The sequence below is a fragment of the Lagopus leucura genome, unplaced genomic scaffold, assembly GCF_019238085.1.
Source record: "Lagopus leucura isolate 7727_CA_CO unplaced genomic scaffold, USGS_WTPT01 Super-Scaffold_100016, whole genome shotgun sequence".
Lineage (NCBI taxonomy): Eukaryota > Metazoa > Chordata > Aves > Galliformes > Phasianidae > Lagopus > Lagopus leucura.
The window spans coordinates 10,293,621-10,308,985 of record NW_024962270.1 but is presented as its reverse complement, the minus strand read 5'-3'; the positions used below and the strand labels follow the sequence as shown (position 1 = coordinate 10,308,985).

The 15,365-nt window shown below is 46.3% G+C and overlaps 1 protein-coding gene across 3 annotated transcripts in view; it reads left to right on the top strand.

Annotated features, from left to right (window-relative positions):
* NEXMIF (neurite extension and migration factor) overlaps positions 1-12,456 on the top strand; it is a 121,851-nt gene extending 109,395 nt beyond the window's left edge. For all 3 annotated transcript variants that reach the window (XM_042876521.1, XM_042876523.1, XM_042876522.1), the window contains 3 exons: positions 3,080-3,204; positions 6,631-10,915; positions 11,595-12,456. In XM_042876521.1, coding sequence (XP_042732455.1) covers positions 3,129-3,204; positions 6,631-10,915; positions 11,595-11,763 — 4,530 coding nt within the window. In that variant the 5' untranslated portion in view covers positions 3,080-3,128 and the 3' untranslated portion in view covers positions 11,764-12,456. The remainder of the gene's footprint in view (positions 1-3,079; positions 3,205-6,630; positions 10,916-11,594) is intronic.
* The last annotated feature ends 2,909 nt before the right edge of the window (positions 12,457-15,365 follow it).

The following is a 15,365-nucleotide window of genomic DNA, read 5'->3' as shown; positions in this document are numbered from 1 at the left end:
ATGAGGGTCAGAAAGCAAAGCTACCCTCACATCTTGCTTGCAGATCCCACCTCCAACATGCGCAGCTGGCAGGCAGCCCCAGGGCAGCACGAACCACAGTCACACCCCAGCAGCAAGCAGCCAGCAGGCAGGGACGCGTCTGCAAACACACACGTAAGACCTTGCTCCTGTCTCCTTCAAGAAGTCCCAGTGGCAATAGGATGATGCCTTCCTAATAGTGCCTAGGATCCTTCTTTGTAAGCCTGCTGGTGTTTTATGTCCACATTAGTTTTCTCTCTGGACATCTTTTGTGCGCTGCAAAAGACAAATCCACATTATTGGAGAATCATTGTTTTTGCTTTTGTATTATGTTTTATTCATCGCAAGCTCTTATTTTAATATGATTATGTTACCAGTTGAAAACAGGCCACATGTGGCATTTTACACCAAATTGCTATAAACAGATAAACCCTGGCAAAAAATCAGGTCAGCAAACCGGTGCAGAGATGATGCTTGTGCTTCTGAGTGATGTGGGTAGATGGAATATGTGGCCATAGGCCTCATCTTGTTTTGCTGCTAAGCAGAGACTTGATGTGCAGAATTAATCTTTCTGCAGCAAGTTCTGGATCATCTCTTGTCCTTCAGCCTGGTTCCTATAGGTTAAACAGTGAACAGTGAGAAAGGGTTGGTAGTATCCTCATCTACATTGTGTATTTGGTTCACGTGAAATATTGCTGTGACTCTCTTGATGAATGTTATTATTATTAAATATCTATATAGCAGTCGTACTCAGAGTCCTGTCTAGGACTGAGGCCATATTTCTGAGCCCATCCTTTTAGGACTGCAGGCTGAAACTGAGCAAAAGGTGGTTCATTTTACACAGCACAGAAGGTACCACGTGCATTACTACAAGGTGCATGGAAGGCCAGCATGTCAGTAAGGTAAAAAATAATCTGGGAAAGTGTGGAAATCCCTCAGGTACAGAGTGTCACCAGTGAAGTGCTACAGCATGGCCTCTCCATTTCACTTTGCATCTGCCAGTGACCATCAGGAAAAACCACGACCAGAATTATCAGCGTGCCACAGTGCAGCCAGCCCCACAGCTGGGGCCCAGCAGAGGGACTGCAGTCACTGTGGGTGCCTGCTGGGTGTCGTGTCCTGCTCCCTGGGGAAGGAAGAATGCCCCAGCATGAGTTGGCACAGATGAAACTCTCTTGGAGCATTACCTCTGTGCTTCAGAAAGGCAGCAGAGATCAGAGTAGACAGGAATGCTGATCTGTTTGTGTTGTAAAGATGCCAGTCTGATCATCCACAAATGCTCTTTGAGTGCTTTGAGGCGAACCCGTGAGCAGCAGGTTGAGATGTGTGAGCATCCATAGCCGAGTACTCTGGACTCCAGCCTGACCCACCTACAGTCAGTTCACATGGAAGGTCTCTTGCACCTCGCAAACCATGAAGATGTACAAAACCCATCGAGCAAATTACAGTCTGTTGGGTATCCATAAATAATAACTCAGCTTTTCCTTCTCACAAAGCTTTCTCGTGCCACTAACAGCCGCTCCCAGAAGCCTTGCTGGCCCACATATTGCTTCAGCCTCCCATTCAACAGGCCGGTGTTACTAAGGAGGCATGATGTTATAGGCCGTTTCTCAAAAACACTGAGCAGCTTTCATACTTAAAAGTTAATCTACTTCAAGTTACACGTGAGTACTGCAGCCTGGTGTGTGGTTTGGAGCTTGGAGCTCCTCAGCTGAGCTCAGCTGCCTTTTGTCAGCCTTGGTGGCAGCCCAGGGTGCCAGCGAGGGAGAGAGGGCTTACTGGAGCCAGCGATTTGTCGTGAGCTTTGAAATATGGATTTGCATCGCAGTAAAACTCGGCGGGTTAGTTAAATATTCTTCTAAATATGCAAAGGAATTGGGTTACTGATGCTTGTTATTCTTATCTTACTCTTGGTGTCACAACATCTTTAAGTTCAGTGAAGGTTTTGCTTACTAAGACGGTTGTAAAGATTTCACATTAATTAAGAGGACTTCACTGCAAATCTGAATATCAGTGAAGTTTGGCTGCTGAACCCAGGGCAGTGAGTACTGTGGGAAGATGAGGCATTGACAAATGTTGATTTAAAAACCAAAAAAAGCCCAGTGCTTCCATCTATTATCTGTTGTGAGAGAGAGTGAAAGTTGAGTTCAGGTTGCCAGAAGCTCCAGGCAGATTCGGTCTGTGATTTCTGGTTGAAGTGGTCCAGTCCCGCTCATCTGGTTGTTCCCTGCTGCCTGTGCCAGGACTCAGCTGTGTCTCTCCACTGCACCATGTTCCTCTCCTTGGGCAGCAGCGATTTCAACATGGGGCATTTTCAGCAGAGGAATGGAGAGGACCTGGCCCTGATCTGGATCCTGGGTTTGATGCCTCCAAGAAATGATGGATGCAAATAGGACAAAGAGGAATTTTAATGTGGTTATGGACTGTGAGTGCTGGTAGGTGGCATGGGAACGAGAGCAGCTCTCTGAGGAAGGAGTTCCGATGGTGAAGAAGTGTTTTCAGTGACAAATGAGACTGGAGATACTTATTCCAGAAAGCTCCTTAGGTGAAATTTCTCGTGCCTGGCAGTGCCTGGATGAGGAGAGTACTATCTGGCAGCTTGCAGAGCTGTTATTACTCGGGACATCTGAGTTTTTCTTCCAACTCTGCCATAGAATTGCTGTTGTCAGACCTGGGGTGAGTCCGCTCCTCTCTGTGTGTCTGCTAACCTGTCTGCCAAACAGGGATAATAACGCTTACCTGCTTTTGCAAAGCAATTTCAGGTGACATGAAAGGCGCTTTGGAAGTGTAGAACACCACTCCACCTTCTAAAGCGGGACTTTGAGGAAGGAAATTGGGATATATATCATTTTAACCCTGCTGAAATGTGTTGGACTTGGCTTTTGGAGTAGAAAAATGAAAATACAGTAGCCTAAATAAATAGCATTTGTCCTCTTAAGCAGGGCAAGGGCAGCATGTAATGTTGTGTGTTTATTTTTATTGTCGTTATTTTTTATTCACGGTTCCTTGAGCTGATTTTGGGAATTGTACTGACTGTGGTTATGTTTCTGGAAATGTGCAGGTTGGCCAGATGCAGTGGGGCATGGAATGAACAGAAAGAGGTTAAATTGATGGATGACCAACAAGAGCAGGATTGTGCCTCAGAAGACCAAGAAACTATCCTGATTAATGGGGTGAAAGAAAATGGTAAGGAACTTAATTACAGCACGTGAGGGAGCAGTGACAACTCACAAGCCAACTTATTTTTCTAATTCCTTTCATGTATTTAATTTTAGTGGTTTGCAGGTACCTCTACAGTGCGGAGCAGTAGAGGAAATGGATATTTTCTGTACTCCAGCTATGGATGTACAGCTTTTTAGATCTCAACAAGTACTGCTTTTGCCCATGCATATGCATGGTTGGAAATGTTTTTGTGCACACGCAGTTTGAATTATAGATTTTAGTTTGGTTTCCTAGGGAAAAAAGTCTTATGAGATTATGTATCCCCTCTGTTGGGAATCTTTCCCCCTCTTCACAGTTACATAAGGCACTCTCAGGCAGATTTGATGGAGGATTTTCGGTTCCTACAAATTTAGGGCAAGTTGGAGCTTGGGCAGAAGTAAGAGAGCTGGGTTAGCAGTGACCGGTAGGGAAGGTCTGACCTGGGAGCTCAGTGCTACCTTTGTTCTGCAGCCCATCACTTGGCCTGTAACACCTGTGTGCAGGAGTCGTACTGCTGGTCATGGTCACCATCCTGGGAGCCTCTGCAGCACTGCTGGGACCAACCAGCCTCTTCTAGCGGCCTGCCCCAACTATCTGACTGATGTTGGTGTAATCTATTCCTTACTTGCTTTCAAAAACACCAGGTTGGTTGGAGCAGCAGGGGCTGTGTTGCCTGAAAACCTGATTGAAATAAAATTCCTCAGAGCATTTTCTTTGTGTCGTTTATTTGGCCTTCCTGTCACTAGCCACAGTAAGTGCAGCAGCAGTCTGGTGCTGAAGCAGAGCTCAGTGTTTTCAGTTCTTTGTGTTTTTATGGTTACTTTCATGGCTTTTCAGAGTTTGTACTGACCTACAAATCTTGCACTGTGTGTAAATTGGTCCCTGTAAGATATCTAGTACTCTGTTCTCCAGCGCCGTGTGTGTTCAAATCCTTCTGTCTTGTCAACGTGAGGTTTACTCAGTGAGAATGCACAGAAGCAAATGTTGTTCTCATTCATTACTAAAACCTGGAGCAACTCCAGACACACAGGTGCCCTGAGGTCCCCACAACATGTGCTGGAGGCAGGTGAAGAGTACGCCTGCACTTTGCTGTACGATGCAGTTCTGAAGATCTCTATCTTCGCCAGCCCATCGCATTCAGAAATGCACACATGGAGGCAGGATGTAAAGCCACAGCTTGTGGCACCTGCAGGAGCTACAAGGAGGTTTTCTAGCCACGCTCCCCTCGTCTCATCTGGCAGACAGTACCTCCTCATTAAAGACTGAGGTGATTTCTAGAACCTGACACCATTTCTATGAAATTCAATTAAACAGATCTTAATTAAACATTGTCGTGTAGGAGTTGCTGCTGAATCCCAAGCAGCGAGTTGCTCTAATGCCACCACCTCCCTATTGATGACATAGGGGTGTTGCTTCTTGAATCATCTCACCCTCACTGTAAGTTGGTGCTCACTGCACTGCTTGGGCTTAATCCAGAGCAGCCCGTAGGATGCTGTAATGCACGCTCAGGGATGGGCCTCCTTTTGGAGCTGATTCATAGTGGGATGATCAGCGTTCCTCTGCTAAGGCTGCCTGTCTGATTTTGGGCAGTTGTTGAGTTAAAGCTGAGAAGGTTTTTTGGTGTTCCAGTGTTTTTCTTTTTTAATTGCAGTCTTCTTGGAGTGTTATTTACTTTGGAGTTTCACTGATTGCATGCCTGATTTTGGAACAATAAAACCTCTACAAAATCAAGTTTTGGTATTTGTATTTCACAAGAGTTAAGTTCACTTCTACAAGTATAAACCTTAAAAAAACACACCTACAGACAGTATATTTTATATTATAGCATCTCTGTGTAAGACTGAATTTCAGCTCTCCGCCTCCCCCTTTCTTCAAGTGCTGCAGCATTCATAGTCTTCTTTTATCCTCAAATTTTCCATGCTTCCTCTCAGCTCCAAGCTGATTCTTATTTTTTTTTACTTGTAAGGTGGAAGTGCATTGGTTAATTTGTTTTGCTGCTTAAGGAAAAAGATACCACCTCTGCATTTCTAATCTAAAAATGGTGGGAGGAACCCGAAATGAGCTTTATTTTGGTTTTTAACCCTTTTTGAGGGAGGGAAACAGCACCAATTTCCAGCAAGTCTGTCTCTTCAGGATGCATACAGGCATTGCATTGGATTTCTGATTTGGTTTGCTTAGCATTTTTAAAGTTGTTCAAGCCTATTCTGTAGCTTCCTTGTCCTGACTTAAGTCTTCAGTAGTGGCTCCATTCCTGAGGCTACCAGGAGCCCAGAACTAGCGGCAGCTTTCGGGGCCAGATCGGTGGGATTTTGGGGAACATGTGCAGCAGAGCAACTCCGTACTGTGTAGCGAGGTGCTCCTTCCCATGTTTGCCAGCTCTGTGTGAGCATCCCAGTCCCAGCTGTGCTGGAGAGGCTGCCGTTTCTTCCTGGTGGGGCCAGGCCGTGTTCCTCCACGTTCTTTTCAGTGCTCCTCTGCTCACAAAGAGCAGGGCCCTGCCACACAGACCCGCAGCTTTCCATGAAATGGCCAAACAGGTAAGATGTGCCGGGATGTGAGCACTGGGAGTCACCTTGAGGGTAGCAGAGGTCTCTGGTTATTATGAATTACACATTTGTGTATTTTTTTAATATGGAGATATCAGAGCATGTTCATGGATGAAAAGACATTTCCATTTCAAGGGTCATACCATCTGCTGAGCCAGAAGCCAGATAAATAATTTTACTTTGCCGTAAAAATCTACTATCAGGCAAAGAAAATAAAAATCCTTAAGCTAAAAGAAACAAACAAAACACCTTGCAGAACGCAAAAGACATTTTAAAGATTAGGTAAAATGGAAAGAATTGCAAAACCAGCAGTAATTCTAATAATTGCTTTAAGCTCTCCACCGCCGCCTGCTTTCCCTGCGCACGGACAGTGGCAGGAAGGCTTCTGGATTTAAAGCAGCCTTAACTCTGTGACCCTGCAGCAGCTCAGGTGCGTTTCAGCTGCAGGCACTGCCAGGAGGATGCTTTGTTTCTTTAAGAATCTCATTTTTCTGTTAGTTTTGTAAGTGTTAATGGGAACATTTTTATTAGAGTTGTTTTGTTTTTTAATAACCTTGTCAGATTTGAAAGGGAGTATCCAGGTAACAGTATGTATATTAGGAGGAAAGAACGGATGGTTTCCGTTTTTTAAACATAATCTTGTACCTCTTCCAGCTGGCTGTGGGGGGCAGAGTGTTTACCTCTTTGGTTTTTGTACATCATGAAATTAATTAGCTCTGAGAGTGTGATCTTGTGGGAAGGAGCCTGCAACCCTGCAGAGGGGGACAAGTCCCCCCTGAACCCAGCGAGAGGGGGAGCACGGTGACGGGGCTGCAAGATCTGTAAACTCTTCTTTTTCTCCCTTCCTCCCCTCCCACTGCTCCAGAGCTACGAACCTCGGACGGCGAGGAGAGGCCATACAGTATTGCCGACACCACCGACGCCTTCCCAGCCCTGACAGCAGCCCCAAAGGAAACCCAGGCGTGCCACCGTGTGCTGCCAGCCCTGCCTGCAAAGAAGCCCTGCTCGTTGAGCCCGCCGTCCCCACTGCGGCTCACCGATGTCCCTGAGCACACCTCAGACGACTCCTCGGCACACGCCATCTCCCTCACGTCCTGCGTGACGAAGGGCATGAGCTCCTGGTCTCTGCCGGGCGACTGTGAGAAGGCTCCCTTCAGCATGATGGAGCCTGGAGGCATGTCCGCCCTGACCGGAGACTGCCTGATGCAGCCGAGCAGGACCTGCCTGGGCTGCTTCATTGAATCAAAGGACGGCATTGATGCGGAGCCGGGAATAAGCTTGAAAGTGGGGGATATAAATAGGGATTATGACACCTGTTCGGTCTCTGATATAGGGATTCACTGCATGAGCACAGGAGAAACCATGAGATATGGGGATCAACTGCTTTCAGACCAGCTTTTAAGCTTCCCTATGCATAAATCGAGGGCAGCGGACAAAAGAGATGCAGAAAAATCTGACAGTGATTCAGAGGACCCCACTCAGAAAAATTATTACGAGGGATTACTATTAGACAAATGCAATGGTGAGGAACCCTTACTAACAAATCCCAACCAGGAATGGGGCTATTTTGAATCTTTCATTAGTGAAAGTAAAATTGAGCTGCTTGACCTATGCTCCAAAAATGAGCTTTCTGTAAATCTGTTTTCTGAGGAAGATGTGGATAACTACATGTTTGATGACGACGATTCGACCTTGGGAAGCGACGTCTGCTCCTTAAAGATCAGATACGAGTCGTTCCAGGACAACGTGCGGGAGAAGACCACCGCCCTACAAGAGGATGCCCAGTTCAACTTCTTCCCCAGCGTCTTCGGCAACTGCACCAAAAGGGACAGCAGGAGCACCCTGAAAAGGGGACCCGGTGGTGCCACCGACCCTTCTCAATTCAAGTCCGAAGAAGGCATCATCTGGGGGGAAGAGGAGGAGGACGGCGAGGAAGAGGATGGTGAGGAGGAGGAGAAAGCTGCCTTAAATAAATCTTGCAACAGCACGGAGGTGGTGCAGTACGTGGGCCCTAAAAGGAGCCACTTCTTGGACTCTGTGAATTCCACAGAGGACTCTGGGGAGTTCAGCGACGACAGCACATGCACAGAGTCCTCCTACGATGTGCTGCGGGATATAAAGGACTGCAGCCGGTACCTGTCCCGGGACCACTCCAGCTCCTTCATCCAGCAGAACTATGGGCTGCGGGCAAAGAGGAAAGTGCGATACAGTGACGACTACCTGTATGACGTGGACTCCATTGAGAACGAGAAGATCCTGGACAAGAAGGAGTGGCTGCCGGACGGGCCCAAGGAGGAGGATGACGACGAGTGGTGCCCCAAGAAACGGCGAAAAGTCTCTCGCAAGGAACCCCCTGTTATCATCAAGTACATCATCATTAACAGGTTTAAAGGGGAGAAGCATATGCTGGTGAAGCTCAGCAAAGTGGATGCCAACGAGACAACTGTTACCCTGAACGAGGAGCTGCTCAGTAAATATGAAAAGCTGGCCCCATTGAAGGGCTTCTGGCAGGAGAGGCAGCAGAGCCGGCTGGATTTGCTCAGATCGTCTCTCTACCACAAGCAGAATTTCTATCTTAACGGTTCAGATGCTTCGTTCCTCCCTCACCCACGGAAGCGAAAATGCAAGCTAGCAAACAGGCACAGGATTCAAAGAATTAAAGCCATTGAGCAGTCAGTGAACAAGCTGGGCTCCTGCTCCTCTGATCACAAGCAGCCTTGCAGCAGTAAGGAGGATGCAGGCCTGAAAGGGCTGCAGGCGTTAGCCATTGCCACCCCCAGCTGTGCAAATGGATTACACGTAAATGACATCACGGACATCGCTGCTGTGAAATGCAAGTCGCAGGAACGAGAATACAAGGGGACGGAGAGGAAAGTGCTCCGCCGGATCAAATTCAAAAGTGAAGCCAGGTTGAAATGTAAGAAAATCAAAGCTGCTGCCAGCGTGGCGGAGGGTTGCCCAGCTCTGGGAAACCAGGACTCTGCAGTGCATCTGAAGGATGAAAACGTTCCTTGTGCTTCAGACAGCTCCCATCTCTCAGAGTGCCATGAGGATAAGATTGCTAAAAATTCTCCTTTCCTACCATCCACCTCCTCTTCAGACAAGCCTCTGCCATCTGCTAATATCACTACCAATGTACCCCTGATCCCCGGAGGGTATCTGCAGACACTATTAGACGCTTCGGATTTGTCGAGCAGCACCGGCATCTCATACTTCGCACAGCATCCCTCTGAGCAGCAGCACCCACTCCCCAGCATCATCCCAGCAGACAAACCATTCACTGCCCTGCAGGCGTCGCAGAGCTGTGTGCTGTCCCCGCCGTCTGAGTCTGAGCTGCAGCAGTCTCCTGGCCACCTGGAGATGGAGCAGAACACCTTTGGCAGCGTGTGGCCGGCCAGCAAGGCTGCTGGGGGCAACCGGCAGGAATTTGCTGGCGAGCTGCAGGATACCGCGGCACTGACAGGCGAGTTTGGTGGTGCAGCAGGCACTGATGGCCTCCCGGCCTCTAGCTACCCTCAAGTCAATCTGAATAGCAGCAAGTTGCTCTACCAAAAAAATTACATGCCAGATAGCCAGCAAGTGCAGCCTGATGATTCTTATCAGTCGTGTCATTTTAATAATGGAGAGGGGCGCTTTCATTTCCAGCGAGGTACACTAAGTACAGATGATGGCAGACTCATTAGCTTTGATTCAGTGGGTTCATTGTCAGTTAGTTCTAGCAATTACAGCTCTTTAAAGTCCTGCGAAAAGGATGGTGACGATGATATTAATGACGATTTCTTGGCCCACTGCAGTCCCAAGCTAGTGATCCAGCAAAGCATAGATGAAATAACCCCTTTGAAGGAGTCCACGGACCTTTTAGACATTTCCAACTTCACACCCGATAAGTTCCGCCAGTCGTCGCTCTCGGAGATGTCCCCTCCAGACACTCCCAACCTTTCCCCACAGATAGCTGGCTCCGACACCAAGCCCTTGGGCACCCTTAAGGGCTTCCCGGAGAGTGCCCAGGCTGCTCTGAGCAGCTCCGAGAAGGTCAAGTGGAACTGCGGGGTCCTGCAGACCGAGGAGCAGGCAGATAATGGGTTTACTTTAAATAATCACCAGTTTCAGTTCCATATGTTCAACGATGAAGATTCTGTCAGCCTTCTTGAAAAAAGACCATGCTTGTCAACATTTAATGAGCCATCTGGTCAAATTAGCACCAATAGCAAAGTGTCGAAATCTAAGAGGAAAAGTTCATCCAGCAAGAATGCGGGTACAAACCAAAGCTCTTCCCAGAAAACCACTAGGAAAAAATCTCCCAAAACCAACAAAGGCACCGATAAGCCGCAAGGGAAGAACTCTAGGCAGGCACCCAAATCCACCAGGAAGGGGAAGAACGCGGCGAGCCTCAGCAGCGAGAAGGCCCAAGTGGGTGGCAGCAGGGCCGTCAGCCAGCTGGCCAGCCCAGCCTCCGCGCCCAAGGGGCTGGCTGACGGCATTCAGCACAGCAGCCCCGCCACTGGCAAGCTGGGCAAGCACAACGGCCTGGCTGGAGAATGGGCACTGGGGAAGGACGGTGGCACCGCCTGGTCAGAAACAAGCCTTGGGAGCACCACAGGCCTGCTGGATGATGACCAGAGGGAGTTCGAGGAGCCCTCCAACATCCTGTCCAACATCGCCTCGGGAATGGCAGACGTCCAGAGGTTCATGATGGCCTCCATCGAGCCCCTGTGGGGACCTGTCAACCATAACAGCGTGCCAGACATATTCCGATCGCCGGAGTCGAACAGCCTGAAACTGAAAACCCTTAAAATTTTAGCAGGGACGCCCCAAGAGTCTAAGAAGAAGGCGAACAGCAGCTCGCCGGGAGTGGCAAAGAACCACAAGTCGAACAACAAGGGCTCGAGTAAAAGCGGCAAAGCAGCCACCTGCGACCCTGGTCGCCCCAACTGTTCAGCTGGGTACAATACAGACATTCACTCTCCCTTTTTTGATAAAAACTATAGTAACCTGAGCACTTTAGGCAATAACGGACCTACCCATAAAAAACTGTACCGTCATAAATCAAGTTCTAAATCGCTGAGGGATGAGAACTGTAAGATAAAGCGAACAGACCGGGAACAGACCCATAAGGACCCACCTGTGACAGCTTCTTTTGAGAAACTGAGGTAATGCTGCACCAAACTGGCTGGAATGCCCCTTTAACTTTCCTACTACCTGCTAAGCCCGCTGTTCCTCATTTTTTCCTTCCTGAAAGCAAAAGTTGCATGAAAAAGACATTCCCCTTTTACAGTTTTTGGTTTTTTTTTTTCTTTTCTTTTTTCGTTGTTTTTTTTCTTTTTTTCTTTTTTTCTTTTTTTAAATGCATGAAAATACTTATTACTTGCAAGCTACCTAAAAGAATGACCAATTTCTGGCTTGGCTGGGGTTATAAAAAAAAACCACAAAACACTAACAAGGCTACTCTTTTCTGCTGTTTGGCTTCTTCAGTTTTTAATTCCTTATTTATTGGGGGGGGGGGGGAAGATTACGCGATCTTTTTAATGATTTTGAAAAGGAAAGACTTTTTTTTGAACATTTTGTAAAAAACAAAACACAAAAAAAGAGGTTATGCATCCAAAAGCCAAGATCTCTAAACTAAAGGCTCTTTAGTTTGAAAATGAAAACTCATTCATAATTGAGCTTCATGTGGCAATTTTGAGTGCTTTCTAGCCCCCTCTGCTGTTTATCTCCTAACCTGCATCATAAAGCTTCATCTCCTGTGTCAGAGTTTAGCACATTTGATCCTGTCGTGGTGACTCCACACAAGCTAACTAAGATGGCATAAAATGTTTGGTTTTTCTGCAGGGAATCAGACTCCATTCTTCTTAAAGCAGAAACAACATTTTTGGTTTTTCCTGTATTTGAAGAAGAGACTCCCTTTTCTAGAAAAAAGACGTTTGATGTTTCTTTCTTTCATTTGGTTTTTTTTCGTTCGCTCCTTTCGAAATATGCCTTGTGGTATGTTGAGATGTAAGTGCTGAAACGAAGAGTTTGAAATTGTGGGAATCTATTATTTGAAAGCGAACCTAATCTGGTATTCTCTGTGAAAGACTGTTTTAAAAGTCATACTGTTGTACAGTAGTTTATGCACTATTACCCACAACAACAAAAAATTGTGCCAAACTATGAACAAGTGACTGTATTGTATATATTTTTACTTCTCTATCAACATTGGGTTGTGAGTGTTTTCTGCAGCTATGCCTTTTGATTTTACTAGATACATTCCAGTTATTAAGTACTAACCACCCCCTTGGAAAGCACCTGTAACTCACAATGAAAACAATATTGTTCACTTATACAACTTACCAAAAGTTTTATGGACATAACTAAAAGTGTGCCAAATTTACTTACCTCATTTCATGGATTCACCCTGTGGTTTAAAGCTCATAAAGAAAAAGAAAAAAAAGGAAAAAAAAAAAAAAAGGAAAAAAAAAAAGAAACAAGGAACTTTGAAACTGATGCTGGGAAATTGTAATGTCCTCTCTTTAAAACCATGAGCAGAAAAACATAATGGTGAAATGTTGAGTTTCATTATGGGAGAGAGTTGAAATGGTGAAGGAGTTCAGAAAACACTCCAGGTAAGTTTGACAGGAACTCGAGTGTCTGCATCTAGAGACTACGAAACAGCTGCTTTTCAAGTGTCTGTTTTCTTAAAGCAAAACCTGTAGCTGAAGAGCATTTGAAATGCAAAGTTACATTGCTAATTCTTTGTATCTCAGTTTTATATATTTTATAATAACCTGGGATAAATTCTAAAATAATTATAAAAACGGAACTAATATGTTTCATACATTTATTGCTATTTACTTTTACTTTGAGTAGTTTCTTAAATATTTTTGATGCAGAGCCTGTCCAAAGCGCTCTCATTTCATATCTTTGGTGTTTCCTAAATGTCTAACCTTGCAATGCCAGTATAGTTTGAAATTTTGAAATCGGAATCATTGGTTTAAATGCAATTCTGAGCCTTTCCTTTGATTCAATTCATAACGTAGGGAGGAAATCAGAACTATTGGTGATCTCACTGATCAGGGCCGGTTCATACGTGACTGGACTTTGTTAGACAGCATTAAGTATTGAATGCTAAATGTATTATTGAAAGGCCTTATCTGTAACCCTACTCACTGCACCCTCGCCCATCCAGAAAATAACAAAAACAAGCAAACAAACAAACAATCTCTTCCTTGTGCAACTGAGAGCCTGTGCATTTTGCTGCTGATTTCTTATGAAACCTTGATATGCAAGAGACCTGCTAGCTGGGAGCTGTTGGAAGCAGAGGGGTGTGAGGCTCAGACACACGCAATAGAAAGGGGTGAGGAAATGGAGCCTTAATTTAGCCGACAGATCACTCATGCTCACAAGCATAGAGGTGGTGTTGCACATATCACAGGACTAGACTCAGTTCTCTGTACAAGCCCATGCTGAAAGCCAAAGCATCAGGAGTGGCCGAACAGAAGATTTGGGTTGATTTAGCGAAAACATGGACTGTTCCTCATTGAACACTTGGAGATGCAAAGTGTCAAACTGGCATCAAAGTGTTTCAGTAGTTGCGGATTCTCAGATCTTGAGGTATAGCAATTCACAGAATCACAGAATATCAGGGATTGGAAGGGACCTTGAAAAATCATCTAGTCCAGTTCCCCTGCTGGAGCAGGAACACCTAGATCAGGTCACACAGAAACACATCCAAGAGGGTTTTAGATGTCTCCAGATACGGAGACCCCACAATCTCTCTGGACAGCCTGTTCCAGTGTTCTGTCACCCTCAACAAGAGAGCACAACGATCACATTACATTCTATTTAATGAAAAAACAGCTGGTGCAGGCAGGACAGAGTGTTGATCCCATCCTGCCTCTGGAGTTTGGAAGGTGCTTGGAATCTTGGAGACAAGCACTGTGCAAGGGCTCCAGCCCTGGGTGTTTGGCTTACTTGTGCCGCAGTGCTTTCTCCTGCATCCCCCTGTAGCTGTCTTTTCTATCCATACAGTCATTCTGGATCCAAGCCCTCAACGTGTTCGTCCTGCGCACTGAAGGACCCCTGGCTCCATTCTTTGGTGTATTGCAGCCACTGCTCCCGTGGAGACAGATCAGGCTTGCAGTGAGGCTCTGGCATCTCCCTTCTTTTTGATCCAGAACCATGCTTTGAGAGCACTGGCCACTGGCCCACACTGTGTTCTTCATGATGAACGTTTAAGCTGTGTGATCCATAACAAAGTAAGTTGTACTGGAACAGGCAGCAGTATTTATTGCATTTGAGAAATGTGCAATAGGGCACGAATATGAATCATAAGACATATCAGGTATTTTATTGTATATCATAGAATAGCTTTGGTTGGAAGGAACCTCAGAGCCCATCGTACAGCCCCCTGCCATGGGCTGGCTGCCCTCCACGAGCTCAGGCTGCCCAGGGCCCCATCCCACCTGGCCTTGAGTACCTCCGGGGATGGGGCACCCACAGCTCTCTTGGTAGCAGTGCCAGGGCCTAACCAAGCTCCAAGTGAAGAATTTCCTTCTCACGTGTAATTTAAATTTCCCCTCTTTTAGTTTAAAACCATTCCCCTTTGTAAAAAGTGTGTAAAAAGTTGGTCTCCTTCCTGATTATAAGCTCTGTTTAAGTACTGAAAGGCCACAATGAGGTCTCTCCAGAGGTTTCTCTCCTCCAAGGTGAACAAGCCCATCTGCCTCAGCATTTATTCTTAAGAGAGGTGCTCCAAAATACGGAAAACCAAGGAATAACGCAGCTGCCAGACATTTCAGGACAGTGTTAGTTACAAATGCCTGCTGCCTTCCTTGCTGCTCTCCCTTCACTCCTTTTTTTCTCTGCCATCTTTGGTTGCCATCCCACATCCCTGACCACGGAAGTTTTCAAGACCCCTGATGCCTTCTGTGTGTCTGAAAGTTGTACCCCTGTCAACGTGCTCCAAAATTACCAAATCTGGGCAATTGCCACGAGCCAAACATTTGTCCTTCTCCCTTTTGGTTTTGATCTCCACCTGCCTATCACTACCTCAGGATTTTAATCACTCCCACCTTTGCCTCATTCCTTGTCACAGAACTTCAGTTTTTCCCTTTGCCCTTGTCAGGATTGTTCAATTTTCATTTCTCCACGTGCTGCTTGCAGCCATGGGATATTTGTCCCATCTTTCCTCCACCCTCTTTCCATGCACCCCTCAGGCTCATTCGCTTTGGCTTTCCCATCCAGAACTTGTTTCTTGGCTGACCCCCATGCACTTCCAGCCATCTTTGGTCAGGCTCCTGGCTGTTCAGGGTGATTAATTCAAGCTACACAAAGATGTTTATTCTGCATCATCCCTTAGGATGTCTGTTCTACTTGATCTTGTTTGACCCCTGCTTTAGAGGCATCGTGTGAAGGGACCCTGATGTGTAGTGCTTTGCTCTTGAACAGTGCCGTGCTGGACCACGGCAGCTGGGCAAACTGTAGTCAGCAGCAAAATTAGAAAGAAAGTGGCGGCTTACAAAAAATGACTGTAAAAGTGGGTTGAGACCAAGCGGGGCAGTTTAACACGATCCTCAATAGAGCGTGTCTCCCACAGGACAGAGAAAGCAGCCATTCTCCTTT